Raw genomic sequence first — 18,286 nt, 5'->3', positions numbered from 1 at the left:
ATGGGGAAGGGTGGAGGAGGTATGGGGGCATCCTGGCACGGAGAGGTAACGTCTGGGGGTTGTTGGAGGGGGTGAGGAGGTCCTCTGAGGGAAGAGGAGAATCGAAGCAGAGAGGAGGGCTGTGAGCTTGCTCCAAGATGGGCACGTGGTGGCTGGGGAGCAGCAAGGAGGAGGCAGGGGCTGGACCAGTACAAGGAGAGGGCCAGGGAGGGGAAGTCCAGGGAGAAGGGCGCTTGGTGGGCAGAGGCCTGCGGGCAGGGATGGATGCCTTCCAGGGAGCTCTGAGCAGCCAGACCCGAAGCTGGCGCGTCCCTTGACCATTCGTTTGTACACATGCAGTCGGAGGCTGTCCTTCCTGCTGACGCTTACCCCTCCCTCGTCCTGCCCAGGGACTGCCCCCCGCCCAGCCCTGCACCTCTTTGATGGCTGCCATGCGCACGGTCTCGTAGTAGTGCAGGGGTGCATTGGGTGTGCTCATGTCGTAGCCGAAGCCTGCAACTGCCACCTCATCACAGCCGTGTAGTGCCATGGTCACTGCCACACTGCCGAGGGTCGGGATGTTCTGCATGGAAGGGAAGGGGGTTCTGAGTGAGGCGGAGACCCTCAGCGAAGCTCTCCAGAGCTGAGCTCTGCTCCCGAGAACTGAATCCTCTGTCCCCACCCTGCCGCCCTGTCCTTCCTTCCCAAGGCACCTCTGGCCCAGGTCCCCTCCTCCCTCTCCCAGGATCCAGACATCTCACCCCGCGGCCCATGAGGCCGTTGTTGAAAGGCAGTCCGATGAGGGTGAAGGCGGCTTCCTGGATGAAATATGGGTTGAGGATGCGAATCTCAGGGGGTTCCTTGGGCACCCGAGTGGCCACAGATTTCCAGAAGCCATCTGACGCGCTCTGTAGACACAGCACAAGTGGGCATGAGCGGGCACACAGCTTGTGATGGGACTGGGTGAGTGTTGGGGACCCAAAGTGTGTACAGGCTAATGAGAAACAAGGTGGGGGGCACAAGGTATATACAGGGAGCCTGGGGGATGGGGAACAAACACGGCTGGAGGACGGACGACCTGGTGGGTGCTGGGGACACAGGACGTGTGGCAGAGACAAGGTACATGGTAGGGCACGGCGAGCACACAGTGGGGCCAGTGTGGATGGAGGATACCAAGTGAGCTGCAGGGCGGGGCACAGGGCGTGGGGCACTGGGCTGTGCTGCTCTGACCTTGGGCGGGGGGGGGGTGGGTCTTGGGCCATGAGGAAGACCCAACGGCCCAGCAGTACCCCTCCCCTTCGCCGCTACTGAGGGGCCCAGGAGGAGCCTGCCCTCTCTCTCCTATCTGCTCTGCTGGGCTCGCCTCCTTTCCCTTCTGCTGAATTTCCTCGCTCTCAGTCAACTGTTCTAAAGTGAACCTGAAAAATAAAGACAGAATGTGAGCTAGTATGGCAGAGCAGAAAACAACACTCCAACCCCAGTTCTGCCACCGATGGAGCTGGGTGACTCTGGGCGGGCGACACGCTCTCTAAGCTTCGGTTCTTTAATCGCAGAATGGGGTGATTCTTCCCTGAGGGAGCTCAGTACCGGATTGGAAAGGCATCAGCTCTGAAACAAACCTGACCCCCCAGGGTCCACTCCAGGGCCACAAATTCCTCTCCTTCTACCTCTCTCCCTTCCTCTAGTTCCCAGCCCTGCCTTTCTGTTCAGTACACGAGCCCTCCCTGGTCTAGTCCCTTGAGTATATCGCTTCAGCCACTCTCTCGTGAACACACTCAACTCCCTGCCCCTTGCCATTCTATTGTCCTAGCCCAGGGGAACCACGAACTTAGATCAAGCCATACATCCACCTTTCCCACCCTTACAACTGGGCTCCTGAGTACTGCTGGAGAAAGTCACAAACCAACCCTGTGGGCTGGAGAGATGTCCCATAGCCTATGTAAGCAACCCCTCTGTTGCTGGACATCTCAGTTGTTTCTGGTTCCCCCAGATCTGCTCCTCCTTCTGTGTTCCCTAACCTCTGCTGTCCACTCCATCTTCCAAACCAGAAGCCTGGGAATCGACTTTGCATCCCTCTTCATCTCTCCAGCCCGTTCTGTCCTACTGGTCATCTGGGTCATTTCGATTCTATTTTCTATAGAATCCCACGGATCCATCCTTTCTTCCCAAGCCCACTGCTACCACCTAAAGTCCGGGTCTCATCATCTTTCAAATGGACTATTATAATGAGGCCATGTCCAGTGTCTGTCTTGTTGGCCACTAACCGCCCCCAGAGCCCAGTAGAGTGACTGGAAAAGTACAAAATAATTGTTGAGTTCCATTCACCCAAAATGAGTGCCCAGAATGGGCCACCTCTGCCTCCCAAACCACTTTCTGCTCTCTGCCAGAATGATCTTTCTATATACAAACTGGATCACATCACCACTGCCCACAGGCGATCAGTTTTTTAGCCAGTAACCCTGCCTGCTGCTCCAGTTTTCATTTCAGCCCATCTTAAGTTCGCATCTGCTGATTCGTGCCTCCATTCTTTTGCTGATGCTGCTCCTTCTGTCTCTAATGGTCTCCCCGCCTCCACCCACCTGATCCACCCTACTTGTTTCTTAAGACTCAGCATCTTCTCCTTTCTCATGTCTTTCCCGAATACCTTCACCCCAAGGTAGAAATGACCTCTAACCTTTGGGAAGTGATAAAATATGGAGTTAAGATCTGCTACAGGGGCTTCCCTGGTGGCGCAGTGGTTGAGTATCCTCCTGCCAATGCAGGGGACACGGGTTTGAGCCCTGGTCCGGGAAGATCCCACATGCCGCAGAGCAACTAAGCCCGTGCACCACAACTACTGAGCCTGCGCTCTGGAGTCCATGAGCCACAACTACTGAGGCTGCGTGCCGCAACTACTGAAGCCTGCATGTCTAGAGCCCATGCTCTGCGACAGGAGAAGCCACCGCAGTGAGAAGCCCACGCACTGCAACACAGAGTAGCCCCTGCTCACCGCAACCAGAGAAAGCCCGTGCACGACAATGAAGACCCAACGCAGCCAAAAATAAATAAATAAAATAAATTTATATAAAAAAAGACCTGCTATGCTTTGAACGTTTGTGGCCCATCCCCGCCCCCCAATTCATTTATGTTGAACACCTAATGCCCAAGGTGATTGTATTAGGAGGTGGGCCTTTGAGAAGTGATTAGGTCCTGAGGGTGAAGCCCTCAAGAATGGAATCAGTGCCCTTACAAAAGAGGCCCAAGAGATCCCTCGCTCCTTCCACCGAGTGAGGACATAATGATTTATGAACCAGGAAGCCCTCACCAAACACCAAGTCTGCCAGTGCCATGATCCTGGATTTCCAGCCTCCAGAACTGTGAAAAACAAATGTCTGTTGTTTATAAGCCACCCAGTCTGTGGTATTTTATTATAGCAACATGAGCTGACTAAGACAGAAGATCCTTGGGCCCAGATCCAAACTCAGCTCTGGTCACTCAACTGTGTGGAGGCCTTGGGCAAGAAAACTATCATTTCCCTATGGATAAACCAGGGATACTAAGGGTATTTATCTTGTGTTGTGAGAACTCAATGAGATAATTCAGGCTGAGTGCCCAGCTCACAGTCACTGGTCAGCTCCTATCACCACCGCCATTAGCCCCAGGGCAGGGGCTCACATCTGATTCACTTCTGTGGCCCAGCAGTGCAGCACCGGGCGCGGGTGTGTGAGGGGACATGAACTCCATCCCGGCTCCTCCACTGCCCTCAGCATCTCTTCAGGCTTGTCTTCTGCGGCCTTCAATGGACTGTCTGCTCCAGCCACCCCCTCCTCACGTCTCCCCGTCTCTGGCAACACCTCTCTCTCGGGCAAATTCTATCCGTCCCCCAAGCGTCAGCTCAAAGGATGGGCCTTTAGGGCCAACTTTGCTGGGCCTCAGCCCCAGTGAGACGGGACAGCAGACCCCAGACCGGCTTCCTCCTGTGCCTCCCTCTGTGTCCAGAAGTGTGTGTGTAAGGGGGTAAAGATCGGGACAGTGAGACCCAGCAGGAAAGGGAACGGTGGAGAAATGGCCAAGATCTTATGCAGAACTGGGGAGAAGCCCCTCCTGGGAGGATCAGATGTGTACTCAAAGGAATGGCAGGTACCAGCCTGTGCTGAGCAAAGCACAGCCCCCGTCCCTTCTCCAGAGCCCAGCAGGCCCCCAACATCCTCCCCGCACCCTACAACCCCGGGTCCCTGCCCACGCCTGCCCACATACCCCTAAAGAGGAGGAAGGGCAGGGGCTGCTCGGGAAGGGAGGGAGAGGCAGTAATGGCACAGCTGGGGGTGGGGAGGCTACAGGCTGGTTTTCATAGATATTATTTATGTCTCTTCAACTTTCACCCACTTCACAGGTACGGGACCCAAGATGAAGCCACGGGTTCAAGGTCACGTAAGAGTCTGTACCAAGATGCAAACCCAACGTCGTGATGCCAGGATGGGTGTTCTTTCTGCCACACCATTTATTATCAGCACTGCTGTTCCCACCTCGGGAGGTCTGGGGGGCTAGTCAAGGATGGATGGGGCCTCCCTTCTACCCGCCAGAAGCGCTGAGGTGAGTTAGGGGTCACTCCGGTTGGTGCCCTGCATCCTGTTTCACAGAGGGGACTGAGGCTCAGAGAGGCGAGGGGCCTTGCCCCGAGGCACACACAGCTGGGGAGAACCTGAGCTGGATTCAACTTCAGAGCCTGAGTCTTTCTGTGACACGAGATTCCCTCTCTGAGACAACACCTCTTGGCTTATCCCATGTGCTTAAGGGTCCCATATGTAACCACCATGTGAAACGGTAGGAAATTAGCTTACGATCTCAAGCCCCTTTGAGAAGCTGACAAACGCTCCAGGGTGGAGGGGAGGCTTCTGCCTCTCTTCCCATCTTTACTCTTTCCCAGGAGGGGAAACAACTCATGTGACTTCTTGGATTTGAGGATACATGTGTCACGTTTACTAGTAGGAAATGCAAAGTCACAGGTACACATACAGCTCCTTCTGGCTCCTTGTGCCCAGGCAGCGGCGGGTACGCCTAGGCAGAGCTTGCCTCCCTGGAGCATGCCCGGCATTCTAGTCCCTGCTCTGCTCACCTGTTCTACGAGCGCTGAAGCTCCTACTGCCTTCGGGCAGAGAGCAAGATTGGGACGGGGTGGGAACGAGTCTTATGCTTGGGACTCAAGTCTCAGAGAGCCTGCATTAGGGCACTGGGACCTGGCACCGCTATTTTATTTTTCCCACCTGTCACTGTCCTGGTGCAGCGCCTCCTCAGGAATCCCAGGGAAAGGAGGAACAGGAAGACCAGGATCTGGCTGGGGCATCACTGTGTCAGACAAATACCAAGTAAACACGACTGCAGCCTGTCTCTCAAATAAAAGCCATGGCTCCCCGTCTCAGAAAAATCATACACAGGTACACACACGCAACACGCCACACACCACTGCCAAAGGGAGCAGGGTCCCCAGAAGCGAGGGCATTTGGCGACTTGAGATTGAGAATCTCTGGGTGGGACAAGAGAGGGGAGACCCTTATAGACACCAACACTGAAGGGGTCGGTGGGAGCAGCGGAGCCTGCGGAGGAGACCGAGAACCAACAGGAAGAGCGATGAGGCGACGCAGGGAGGGTGTGATACCACGGGAGACTGTGGGCCTCGGAGTCTGGGAAACCCACGTCCACATCCAGATTCCGCATCTGTGCAACCAGGGCGTGTCACAGGACTTCTTCAGGCCTCAAGTTCCTCGCGCATAACGGGGACGTCAAGCCCACTTCCCAGACAGCCGTGACGATTAAATGAAGCGCTGTGCATTTCACAGCATCTGGCCCCATGTCTGCCACATGGCAAGGGCTCAGTAAATCTTGTCTGTTACGATTCTGAGCGTCACAGAAGCCGAGGGTGAAGCAGAGGGTGTGGCCAGCAATGTTAGAGGCCACACACAGGCCAGTTCACAGACTATACACACACTCAGACGGGGGCCAGCTTTGTCCTTGGGTGCCCTGCAGGAGGGCGGTGGATGTTGGAGGCCTTCCTACTGCTGGGTGACACTGCCAAGCCTGCCACCCGAACACAGCCCTGTTCCAGAAGGCCTATCCAAACGGCCCAAGGCCTCTCACATCTCATTTCCCTGACCCACAGGACACAGCACAGAGGCCTATAAAGCCAGCCAATGACGCTGGCCTGGAATGGCCAAACCTCTCGTCAAGGCCACCTGTGGGCCGCATGCTTGGTTGAATGCCTCCTCCCGGAATGTCCCTGCCTCAGTCCAGCCTGGACCCAGCTCATCTGCGTGGAGCCGCTGGTCTCCTGCTGATGCAACTCGTTCTGCTCTTGTCAGAACAGCCAGGAGCAACGGGGGAAAGCATCTGGGAAGAAGTACCTGCCCAGCCGGGCTCCCACAGTGCTTGCCTGCGCCGTTGCAGGCTGCTTTTCCTGCAGCCTCTTCCTCCTTCTCTGTGGGGAGAGAAGCAGTCTGCATGCCAAGATGAGAGGTCTGGGTGTGGAGAGCCTGACCGTGGCTGGCTTTCTGCAGCCAGGAGTAAGGGCAGGTGTGGTCACTCCTGCCTATACCACCACCCCTCCTTGCTGCTACTGCCTGAGGAGACAGGTCACCAGCTCACTGGGGTCACTCCAGGAGCCACCAGACCTCCTTGCCTCCATCGTGCCTTCCTTCAATTCCGCACAAATCTGATCTTGACACTCTCAGGGCTAAAATCTTCAGAGGCTTTCCACCAACCACTGAGACAGCTTGTCAGGATCATTAAGAGTGCCGGTCTTTTTTTTTTTTTTTTTCCTTACTCAAAAGGAGTTTATAACCCAGGAGGAAAGACAGGGCTGTGTACAAATATCTCAATACACGGTATAATTATTATGATATGAGAAAGAGCCAAAAAGAGGTTTAAAACATCTGCTATACTTGTGTAAAATATATACATAGAAGACATACCCCAAAATGTTCACATGCATAAAACTTAAAATGGGAGGAAGAGCAAGACATACTAAGGAAACTATAAGTAAAATGAAGTAGAGCTTGAAAAGAGAGCTATTTACAGATGTACAAAATATTTCAGAACTAATGATTAACCTGGATTAACCAATCAACAAATACATGAGTCTCTGTTATATATAAGCTATTTACTTTCTGTACAAATATATTCTATAATATTTCAGACAACAAATAACCCTCAAAACATTGATTACCATCATACAAAAAGAGACCTTTAAGAACATCTGGTCTGGGCGGGGGGTGGGGGGGATGAATTGGGAGGTTGGCATTGACATATATACACTATTGATACTATGTATAAAATAGACAACTAATGAGAACCTACTGTACAGCACAGGGAACTCTACTCAATTCTCTCTGGTGAACTAAATGGGAAGGAAATCCAAAAAAGAGGGGATATAGCTGATTCACTTTGCTGTACAGTAGAAACTAACACAACATTATAAAGCAACTATACTCCAGTAAAAATTAACTTTAAAAAATTTGCTTTCGGGGGCTTCCCTGGTGGCACAGTGGTTGAGAGTCCGCCTGCTGATGCAGGGGACACGGGTTCGTGCCCCGGTCCGGGAAGATCCCACATGCCGTGGAGTGGCTAGGCCCGTGAGCCATGGCCGCTGAGCCTGCACGTCCGGAGCCTGTGCTCCACGATGGGAGAGGCCACAACAGTGAGAGGCCCGCGTACCGCAAAAAAAAAAAAAAAAAAAATTTGCTTTCGGGGCTTCCCTGGTGGCGCGGTGGTTAAGAATCCACCTGCCAATGCAGGGGACAAGGGTTCGAGCCCTGGTCCCGGAAGACTCCCACATGCCATGGAGCAACTAAGCCCGTGCGCCACAACTACTGAGCCTGCGCTCTAGAGCCCGTGAGCCACAACTACTGAAGACGGCATGCCTAGAGCCCATGCTCTGTAACAAGAGAAGCCACCGCAATGAGAGGCCCGCGCACCGCAATGAAGAGTAGCCCCCAGCTCGCTGCAACTCCAGAAAGCCCATGCAGAGCAACGAAGACCCGATGCAGCCAAAAATAAATAAAATAAAATAAATTAATTAAAAAAATCGCTTTCGGGGGGAGGGGTAAATTGGGAGACTGGGATTGACATATACATACTACTGTATATAAAATAGATAACTAATAAGGACCTACTGTATAGCACAGGGAACTCTACTCAATACTCTGTAATCACCTATATGGGAAAAGAATCCAAAATAGAGTGGATATATGTATATGTATAACTGATTCACTTTGCTGTACAGCAGAAACTAACACAACACTGTAAATCAACTATACTCCAATAAAAAACCCAAAAAAAAAAAACACCCCAAAAAACAAAACAAAAAAGAACATCTGGTCTAATCCCCTCTTACAGAAACCAAGGCCCTGAAAGGTTTGTCTTCCTATCTCATCCATTTCCCCCAAGGGATCCAGCGACCACCATTCCTCCACAATGACTCCGACTTGAATGCTCACCCTCCCTTGATGGTTCCCTCTCCCAGGTCTCCAAGAACCTAGCAACCCCAGGTCTGTGGCTCCTGTACAGACCCATCCCACAACTGCCTCCTTCCCGCCTTCCTCAGCCCACCCCTGCTTGCGGATTGGGCTGCCTCAGTAATTCTGTGGGTCTGCTTTTGAGCCCTAACTACTAACTCTGTATCCCTCAGAAAGTTCTTCACCCTTTCAAAGTCTCATTATCATCATCTAAGAATATGGGAAATCAGACTAGCTCCTTCTTCATAGTGTTTCTGTGCCGTGACAGTTACAAGTCACACACATCACGTCTGGCACAAAGGCAGCTCATTAGCTTCTGCTATTGTTAGTCCACAGGACAAAGTCCAAGCTCCTTGATGTGACTTTGGCTGACAAGACCCTTCACCGTCTGTCCCCTGTCTACCCAGCCTCACCTCCAGCCATTGCCACCATGTCCGTCAAGGCTCAAACCCCTAAGATTTGTGGGGCTAGGGACAAAATTACAAATGGATGTCCACATACCACATGTCTAAGTTTTAGATTCCAAATATGTGACAGTGACTAATCACGGTATCAAGCTGTTAAATATATTCTATCCTCCCCCGAAAAACGATCTGGAAGGCCAGGTTTGAAATGAGAATTCTGACTCCCGGAGACCCGTGCTGGCCCATGGTGTAGGGAGAGCTAGCCCCAGGCTGCCCTCCCCTTCCCTTCCCACCCTGGTCCCATCTCACGCTGTGGGAAGTGCACACGTGTGCGGACTGCCCAGCTTAGACATCCAAGTTCGTCTTACAGGCTCTGCAAACATCCCTCCTTGGACTTTGGAGTCTGCACAGGGAGGTGTGTTCTACCCTCAAGAGGACAGAAGTGGACTTGGCACTGCTGGGGCAAGAAATTCTGAGGTCTCCAGTACCTGGGGATGGTCTAGCAGGGGAGGATGTGACTGGGGTGGGCATTTCCCTCTGAGCCCTGAAGAGGGGCTCAGCAAGGCAAGCACTGATCTTCTCAGCTGGTGCTCGCCACTGCAGCGAGCACAGTGTACCAGGGGCTGTCAGTGCACTGTCCCAGCGGCTCCTTGCAGCAGTGTATCTGGGAGCCACCCCTAGAAGCTTTCACCATCCCCGTTGTACAGAAGAGGAAAATGAAACTCAGAGATGGGGCCTGAGGCAGAGGCACCCGTTCCTGGTACTGAATCCAGTGCTGTTTCAGCGGCCCCACCCACGCCAAAGGAGCAAGAGTGGGAGCGGCTGTGCTGGCTGGTCCAGGTGCCCGCAGCCTCTGCAGGGTCACTGGGCTGCTCCTTTATACTCCGTATGCTAGTTGAACCATACTTTTCATAATAAACCCCTTAGGTTATATTTGAGTTTGGCCATTATAAATAACACTATAATAAAAATCTTTGTAGGCAGATTTTTCCTTCCCTTGGGTGATGGCTCCTGGTGCCAAGTGTCATTTCCTTTCCAAAAAGCTTGTCCCCAATTACACTCTGACTAGTAGCCTTTGAGAGCACCTGTCACTGCACTCTGGCCAGAATCACGTATTATAATTTAAACACATTCTCTGAAGACATGATAGGTGATAACTGGCACCCTGTCGCCTTCACGTGAATTTTCTGACTGCCAGGAAGGTTAAACATATTTCTGTTGTTTACTAGTTATATTGCCTTCTGTGTGGTCGGTTCAGTCTCCCGCTCATAAACTGCTGGGGTCCTAATGGCTTTCCTGTCAACTTTCATGATGATAACCATTTGTCGTATTTCCTAAACACACTTTTCAAAGTTTTGTGGTATCCAGTCTTTTTTGGTTGTTGTTTAAAGTGCTCATATATTATCAAATCTGACTTTTCCTAGCACTTCTGTCCCTTGAAAGTTCTCTTCCCTCTAGGGCTGTGATTTCTATTCTACTTTCTTCCTTTGGCTGTATTTTTATATTTTACTTTTTAGTCCATTTGGAATTTATTTTGATGCATGCTATGAGGAGAGGGTCAAAAACCTTTTTGAAAGCTATATTTGGAAAAAGCAATGAACAGAAAGAGGAGTCGGTTTGGGGCCGGCTGTGTGATATCAACAGACAACTGAATGAGGCAGAGGCCAGGGACTGTTCAGTTTTCACTTTTTTTTATCAAGGAGAATGATCTCGGAACCTCAGAAAGAAGATCAAACATGGCTAAGAGGAGAGAGGTGCCCAGGAGAGGCAAGAGGGGAGCAAAAGGACGCAAGGGTCCGAATCTAAAAGAATGATCTCTGGGGCAACAGAGGAGGGAGGCGGCCTACTTGCGAGGAAAGAGCCCCCACTGAGAGTCAGAAGACCTGGGTTGGAATCCTGACTCTGCCACAAGTTCCTGCCTTCCTCTGGGTCTCAGTGTCCATGTTTATTTATTCATTTACGCGTGCCAACTCTGTCTCAAACACAACACTGCAGGCGGTGATGGGCTTACAGAGATAAACAGGACAGTCCCTGCCCTCCAGGGGCTTATAGGAGTTGATGGATAAGAGAACCCTTACGCATAATAGAGTGATGAGTGTCTTGGGAGCTCAGAAGAGGAGCATCTAATACAGCCTTGGGAAGGGAAGCAGATAAAACATGGAGGTGTGAAATGGGCATAGACTTTGGTATGGGCAGAGAGGAGAGTAATTTTGGGTGCAAGAAGGAGCGGTCAGGACAAGGAAGGGGTTGGAGGGCCCAGAGCATGGAGCGCTATGCTATGGAATTGGAATTTTACCCTGCAGGCCAGTGGTTCTCACACGTGAGCCTGTATCCGAATCACCTGGAGGGCTCATTAAACAGACTGCTGGGCCCACCCCCAGAGTTTCGCATTCACAGCCTAAGGTGCAGTCCCAAAATGCATTTCTGACAAGTTTCCAGGTGATACTGATGTTACTGGAAAGGAGAAAGCGCTCTGAGAACTGCTGCATCTGGACAACGGGGACCCATTACGCAGGAGAATGAACCAACCAGATAGACACTTTAGGATGATTCTTTTGGATACAGGTGTGGAGGATGGATTGGAGGGAGGCCTGATTGGATGCAGGGAGATAGGAAGCTGCTGAAATAATCCAAGGAAGGCATTTTTAAAAGGGAGAACCACAGATCTGGAGGCTGAATGACTGAATAGAGAGGGCAGAGGAGATGGAAGAATTGAGCATGCTTCCCAGGATTTTAGCCATGAGTTTGTAAGACTCAAGGGCTATCCCTAGAACTTACCATTGCGTACGGTACACTGTAAATGCTCACTGAATATTTGCTGACAAGTCGTTCCTTTAAAGTGAGGCAAGGTTGGGTCCACTGGATTTAGAATCAGAAGGTCACTGCCATAGAGGGATAGGTTTGGAAGACAGAGTGGAGAGCGTTGAGAAACAGAAGGGGGAAAACATGGAGATATGTAGCGTGGACAGCTGATGACTCTTCCCAGAAACTTGAAAGAGAAGGGAAGGAGAAAGGGTGGATACCAGCTTGAAGAGGGGGCTTTCTTGCTTTTTTTTTTTTTTTGGCTGCGTCGTGGCATGCGGGATCTTAGTTTTCCGACCAGGGATTGAACCCGTGACCCCTGCAGTGGAAGTGTGGAGTCTTAACCACCGGACTGCCAGGGAAGTCCCTGGGGCTTTCATTTTTGAGGTGAGAGAAATGAAAAAAAAAATAGCTGAACAAATTTGTAGATGTGAGAGGAAGATCCAGTAAAGAGGTAAGAAAAGAGATCAATGAAAAAAGACAGTTCCTGAGAAGGTGGGAGGAGATGGCATCCAGAGCTGGGTCTGAGTTCACCTCTACCACTTAACTAGTTGTGTGATCTTAGCAAGTAACTCATCCTCTCTGTGCCTCAGTTTCCTAAACCCCGAGAAGGGGATCATAATAGTATCTCTCTAACAGGGTCATGGTGAAAACTGAATAAAGGAATTCAAAGAAAGCTGGCAAACTGAAGATCTTAATAAATGACGTCTATGATGAGGATGGTGGAAGGAGGAAGAGGAGGAAAAGGAGGAGGAATAATAACAGGGATCGTGAGGTAAGTAAGCAAGAGGCTCTGGATGACAGTGATGAAGAGGAGCACAGGGGATGATGACGTGAGCCCCCGTCCCTGAGCATCTTTCATGGTGGGGGAGGAGCGATGGGCAGGATGCAGGAGGGGGAATGTGCAGGGAGTCTTCCTGGCCCTCACAGGGGATAATGGATCTGTGAGAAAGAGCTGTGTCCACTGGCAATGGCTGCAAAGGAAATGGTATCCAGGAGAGCTTGTCTCAGAGGTCTGGAAGGGAGACTGTGGGGTGCGCAGCATCGAGCTGGCTCAGCAGAGGCCTTGTCAAGCAGTAGGAGGCAACGGTGTCTGCCAGCCTCACCACGCTTTCCAGATGCCCTGCACGGAGTCTCCCCAGAGGCAAGGTTGTGTCCACACCGAGCTCCTGCTAGGCAGAGCCCATCCTAAGGCTCTGCATCCCTCTCAGGCCTGGACAGAGCACAGGTTTAGGTGCAGATGGATGTTCAGTCCCTGTCTCAGGCCTGGTCCAATAAGGCCTCACATGCGGGGACCTGGTGGCCATTTGCCTTGTGCTAGATTGCTAGCCCACCCCTGCGGCCTTTCACCAGGAGGTCCATGTCTCTCCTTCCTCTAGGCCTGGCCTCTGACCCCCGCTTTTAGGTCACTTCCTAGGTCAGGCTCTACAGTCTAGACAAAGACTTCACTCCCTAGTGCAACTGGGCTTTTCTAATAGCACCACCACCAGTAATAATAATAAAATAATAAACAGTATTCATAATTGCCACAGACAGAGCTTACTAAGTGTCAAGCACTAGGCTAGGTGCTTCTATACTTCATCTTGTTTAACTTTTAAACCAACCCTGAAAGATGGGTAGTACTACTCCTGTTTTATGAAGTCTAAGGGGCCTAGGTGGTTTGTCTAAGAACCCAGCTAACAAGTGACAGGGTCTAAATTTAAACCGGAGTCTGTATGACTCCAAGGCCCAAGCTGCTTTCTCCTCTTCAACCACCGTTGTCTCTCAGATTCAAGGGCCCAGTCCCCCTGGGCGAGAAGCGGGGCCCTGGCCGGCCTCTTAGATCCCTCCGCCTTCCCCAAGGAGTGAACAAAAGCTGCAAGGTCGGGCCTGGGTCAAGGCTGTCCAGGGGCCAACCCCCAGCCCTTGTCCTCTCCTCCCCGCCTGCTGGGTTGGAACCACACCCACCAACCCAGCCCAGGCCTCAGGCCCAGAGGCCACTCAGCAGTGAGGCCAGCTTTCCGGGGTTTCCCAAGTGAGGACGAAGACAATTGGGAAGGCAGCTCCCCGGGGCTCTGAAGTGCTGGGTCAGCAGCATCCTGGGGCCCGGTGGGGGAGTCTGGCAGACGCAGGGGACACAGCACGAGAAGCTCTGCCTCTCACATGTCGCATCCTCTCCAGGTCCCAGGGCTCCGTCCTCAGGACCACAGACAGGGCGTCTCCAGCCTTCATCAGACGCCAGGAGGAGGATGCTGAGGGCACAGCACCTACTACACTGCATTATAACTAGTTCGGGGACTGTCTCTCCCATAGACTGAGTGACTTTCTGTTTCCAGGGAGCAGCACAGTGACAGCACAGAGAACACCTGACGATGCCTGGCAAATGAGTAAGCGCGTGGAGGGGTGGAGCCAGATGTGCCTCTGAGAAGAACTCCACAAGAGCTGGAGGCCACCCCTCCCTCCATGGCTCACATATACCTGCATCTCCGTGTCCCCAGCTCCTCCCCTCCCCCTGACCTCAGCTTCCCCACTCAACAGTCCGCTGGTGCTCCTCTGAGCTGCCCCGAGGCCTGCTGGGAGCTCCTCCACCTGCTTGATGGCTTGGCCTCCTGGGATCTGAGAGATAAAGGGCCTTTAAAGGTAACTTGTTTAGAGTTATCTGTGCTACTGCCCAGCGAATCAGGAAATCAAACGGCCACAAATGGTGAAGAGGACAGCTCCCATGTGGATGAAGAAAGCATGGTTAGCTCTAGCACAGGCTGTTTTTGGGCTGTTTGGTCTTCCTTTCCTATATCTTTCCCCTTCTCATACCCTGTCAGGACTCCTGGGAATCAGGAAGTTACACAGGCAGTGAGCGACTGCTCACACAGCGAGCCGCAGGCAGCAGCCCTGACTGAGGCCTGATACCTGTCCCAGCCCTGCCCAGCTAGGCCTTGGCTCCCAAACACAGAGCTGCCTCCTGCCAGAATTCTGCAGGTGAGGCTCCAGACAGGTGCAGAGGGCTCTCCAGTAGCCCAGGGGCTGCATAGGTAGAAACATAACTGCAGGAGCAGGGCAAGCCTGCAGCTGGGCACCAGACAGGAGGGGGCCTGGAGAAGCAGCCTCTCCCACATTTACCTGGGTCTCGGACGCCAGAGAAGTGAAGCAGGGCATGAGAGAGATCGTGCGAAGGCATTAGCCCTGGGCTTGGGGTGGAGGAGGGCGCTAAAGAGGCTTCCAGGGTAACCAAAAGGGCCTGGGTGGGCCTACTCAGGCGAGGCCGTGGGCATCACTGGTTTTCCTCTGGCAGCCCGCTCTAAAGGCCCCAATTATCTTTGACTTTGGAGTCAAGGAAGCCTCACGAACTTCAGAGGACTCCTTCCCAGCTCCTCTCTCCCCTTTCCACTCACATCTCCCAACCCTGGGAAGGAGTCCTCACCAAGGACCACAGGGTTGGTCCTAGATCCCTGGGCATGGCCGCAACAGGACACAGACATCGGCACAATGAGCGTGTGCCTGAGCACGGCCCACACCTCTTCATCCCAACCGCTCCAGTTAGTTCCTTGAACAGGCCCGCCACCAAGGCCAGGCCAGGCAGTAAGGTCCTGAGTCTTTCGGGGAGAAGTGAGGCCCTGCTGTCTGCTCCCTGAGTGGCCTGAGTATACTGAGTCTTCCAACTCTAGTTGGCTTCCTTCCTTTTCTTCTTTCTGTCCAGACTCCCTTGGATGACTTGTAAGGGTCTTGAATTAACTGTCCTTGGTGTTCTTGGAAGGATCATGTGACAACACCCACCTGGCTGGCCCTGACCCACCCTTTGGCCTGGCCTCTTGATATGGGTCGCCTGTCCTATCCCAGTGTGCCCAGCAAGAAGCAGGATCTGGTGTTTGAGCCAATTCCAGATCATTTGTGGTGGCTGGGCATTGAGGGGTAAGAAAAGCAAAGGGGGTCAGGGCCCTGCCCTCCAGGAGCTCCTTTGACAGGTGTCGATGAGTAGAGGAAAGGATATGCCAGGAGGGGGTGGGAAGATGGGCAGAAGGCAGGGTGAGGAAGCAGCCCACAGGCTCTCTGGGGTTCCCCAGGGCAGACCCAATTTCCTCCCATTTCTCCCTTAAAGGTGCCTACCGGTGATCCCAATTCTCTTGCCTTCAAGACAAAGAGAAGGGCTCTGAGGACACTAGATGCTCAGGTCCTAGGGTTCTGAAAACAGAGGGGTGCCCCCTCAGCCCCCACATGCCGCCTACGGTGCATAGGCAGCTGGCTTGCTCGCCGCTGGGGCTGGCTAAGGTCAAACCCTTTCCTCCCCTCTGGGGACGCTGGCTGCCACATTCAGCCTGGCTCCGAGATGGGCTCCCCTTTCCCCACTGTCCCACCTACCTGAATTTCTGGACCTGACTTCTGTCTTCGCTCTCGCTTGCTACCTACTTGACACTGCCTGCACTTGGCCTTGCTTGGGAAAAGGCTGTGGAGTTAAACCAAATTGCACTGAGACGTCCACAGGCAGGAGAAGCTGTTCCAGCCCCCCAGCTCTCCTCTAAACCTCCAGGAAGAACAACTAGCTGCTCTCTGTAGGCGGAGCGCTGCCTGTCATCATTCTCCTCTGGTAAGAGGCTTGGGTGTTGGAAGATGAATGGCCTGAACTCTGCGGTCCCCCTCCCCTGGGGTGGCCGGTGACAGCTGGTTGAGGGGAGAGGGGGAAGGAGCCTGGACAAGTTGGCCCAGGGCTGAGAGACAGAGGACTCAGGAGGGGCCTCACTGGGTGGTCCAGTAAGGAGCAGTCTGACCCTACTTGGCCGTATAAGCTCTCTTAAGAAACGGGCCCAGACCCTTGTCTGCCTAGACCAATAAGTACAGAACCTGGCCATTCCCACAGTGGAACCAGACTCAATGGCAGGTTGGGGACACAACCACAAGTCAGTGGTAAAAGCACAAGGTGGAGAGAGGTCAGGACTTACAAGTTTGGGAACTGGCACCCTCAAGTTGAGGGGTCTGCTATCCCTGTGGAATGGCCCCAGGGTCCAAACAAGGCCTTCTTCCCCTGGCTGGGAATGAGGGGGCACCCACACGACCACAGTTAGAGAGACCTCACAGAGGGTAAGAGGGACTTGGGGGGCAAGTAGAAAGTGAGGGCGGGGGTTGTGAAGATCAGCAGTAAAGCTGGGTCTAGCCGGGTGACAGCTTTCCGTACCGGGGGGCTAAGGCCAGGGAAGGGCCCACAGGGTCTCCTGAGGAGGCACCTGGGGTCTGGCTAGAGAAGGCTGAGGAAGGACCTGCAGCCTGGGTCTCTGGAGGCAGGTAGCAGATAGCAGGCACATCAGCTCCAGGAGTCTGGGCCAGTGGCCTTGGCATCTCCTGGCCTCTCTGCCCCTTGGTTGCATCTGGGCCCTTGATGCTTCTTTGGAAAGGTTCCTACTTGTTCTTTGCCTGGTTCAGGGAAAGGGGGCTGACTGGGAAGCTGGGCAGGGCCAGGGCAGGAGGGGAAGGAGCTGGGGCACAGGGAGCTCACCACTCTCTCCTTGTAGACGATGTACTTCAACCACTTGAAGTCCTGCCACTTGAAGCCAGCGAGGACGAAGAGGGAATCCCGTTCATACTGCTCGGGCCGCTGCATGGCCCCCTCGGGGTAGGTGATGCGCAGCGTGGTTTTGCTGCCCACGTCCTTCTCAAAGCCTTTCACGGGTGCTGAGTTCAGCCTGCAGAGAGTGGGCCCGGTCAGAGACTGCCTTGGGCTCACCGCATGTGGTCGGTAGGCCTGTGTGTGGGGAGGCGCCCTGACCCCAGCATACCCCAGGTGCAGAGCATGGGGAGCCCAGGCCACCCGGTGCCACCTGGCTTTCCGTTCCAAAGCCCTCCAACCCAGGGTTCTTCTTGCGGCTTCTACTGACCTCCAGCCCAATGGGCCAGATCGACAGACAGTTCTCAGTGGGCTCGGGGACCAGGACACGAAGGTGCCCGAGGCACTGCTTTGAGGAGCTCACCTGACCACAATGTCATAGTCATCGATTCGTGACCCCAGAGACTTGTTGGCAAGGACACCTCCGTTGCCCACGACGATGCAGCGGCGGCAGCTGAGGCTGAGGGGACAGACGCAGAGACCTCTGGAGAGCTGTCCGCCAGGTCTCCTCTCCCCCTGCCCCTTGGCCCCTGACCCCATGCCCTTGAGCGGGCACGGGCTGGGACAGAGGAGGCAGACCAGTGAGGTTCTGGCAGCATCTCTGAGAGGCCGGAACCACACTGCGGAGAGCTGGGCCGCTCAGGGCTCTCAGATACCCCTGGTCCCTGACACTTCTCCAGGGACACATGGGTGTGGAAGGGGCTTGGGCACCAGCTCTGGGGTGGTGAGGAAGGAGCTCTGGTAAGATGGCATTCTGGGTTAAAGACTCCCCAAGGGTTAGTGGGTTTGGGCCACCTTCAGAGGAGAGGGAAAAGTGGGCTGAGCTTGAGGGCTACGCTAGAGAAGCAAGAACAGAGGAATGAGCCTGGAGGCTCCAGGACTCAAGGCTGGACTTATTTTTAACTCAGAAGCCCCCATGCACCCAGTAGCCAGCCGAGAACCCTACTCACTTTGCTTCTCGCACCTCTGACCCTGGGGCTTCCCCCACCTAGGGTCTGTTGGCTTCAGAGCTGTCACTGCCTCCTGGATTTAAGCCCCTTCAGCTG

General features: G+C 53.5%; 1 protein-coding gene across 9 annotated transcripts in view; it reads right to left on the bottom strand.

Annotated features, from left to right (window-relative positions):
* ST3GAL3 (ST3 beta-galactoside alpha-2,3-sialyltransferase 3) overlaps positions 1-18,286 on the bottom strand; it is a 197,747-nt gene that overhangs the window by 5,865 nt on the left and 173,596 nt on the right. For 4 of the 9 annotated variants that reach the window (XM_065887670.1, XM_065887678.1, XM_065887663.1 and 1 more), the window contains 4 exons: positions 17,605-17,700; positions 17,133-17,319; positions 741-887; positions 416-562 (listed from right to left, as the gene is read on the bottom strand). In XM_065887670.1, coding sequence (XP_065743742.1) covers positions 416-562; positions 741-887; positions 17,133-17,319; positions 17,605-17,700 — 577 coding nt within the window. Of the gene's footprint in view, positions 1-415; positions 563-740; positions 888-17,132; positions 17,320-17,600; positions 17,701-18,286 lie in introns of those variants that run through there. The other 5 variants (XM_065887704.1, XM_065887713.1, XM_065887721.1 and 2 more) reach the window with 3 other exon arrangements.

Source organism: Phocoena phocoena, chromosome 1 (genome assembly GCF_963924675.1).
Source record: "Phocoena phocoena chromosome 1, mPhoPho1.1, whole genome shotgun sequence".
NCBI lineage: Eukaryota > Metazoa > Chordata > Mammalia > Artiodactyla > Phocoenidae > Phocoena > Phocoena phocoena.
This window is presented reverse-complemented; position numbering and strand designations above follow the sequence as displayed.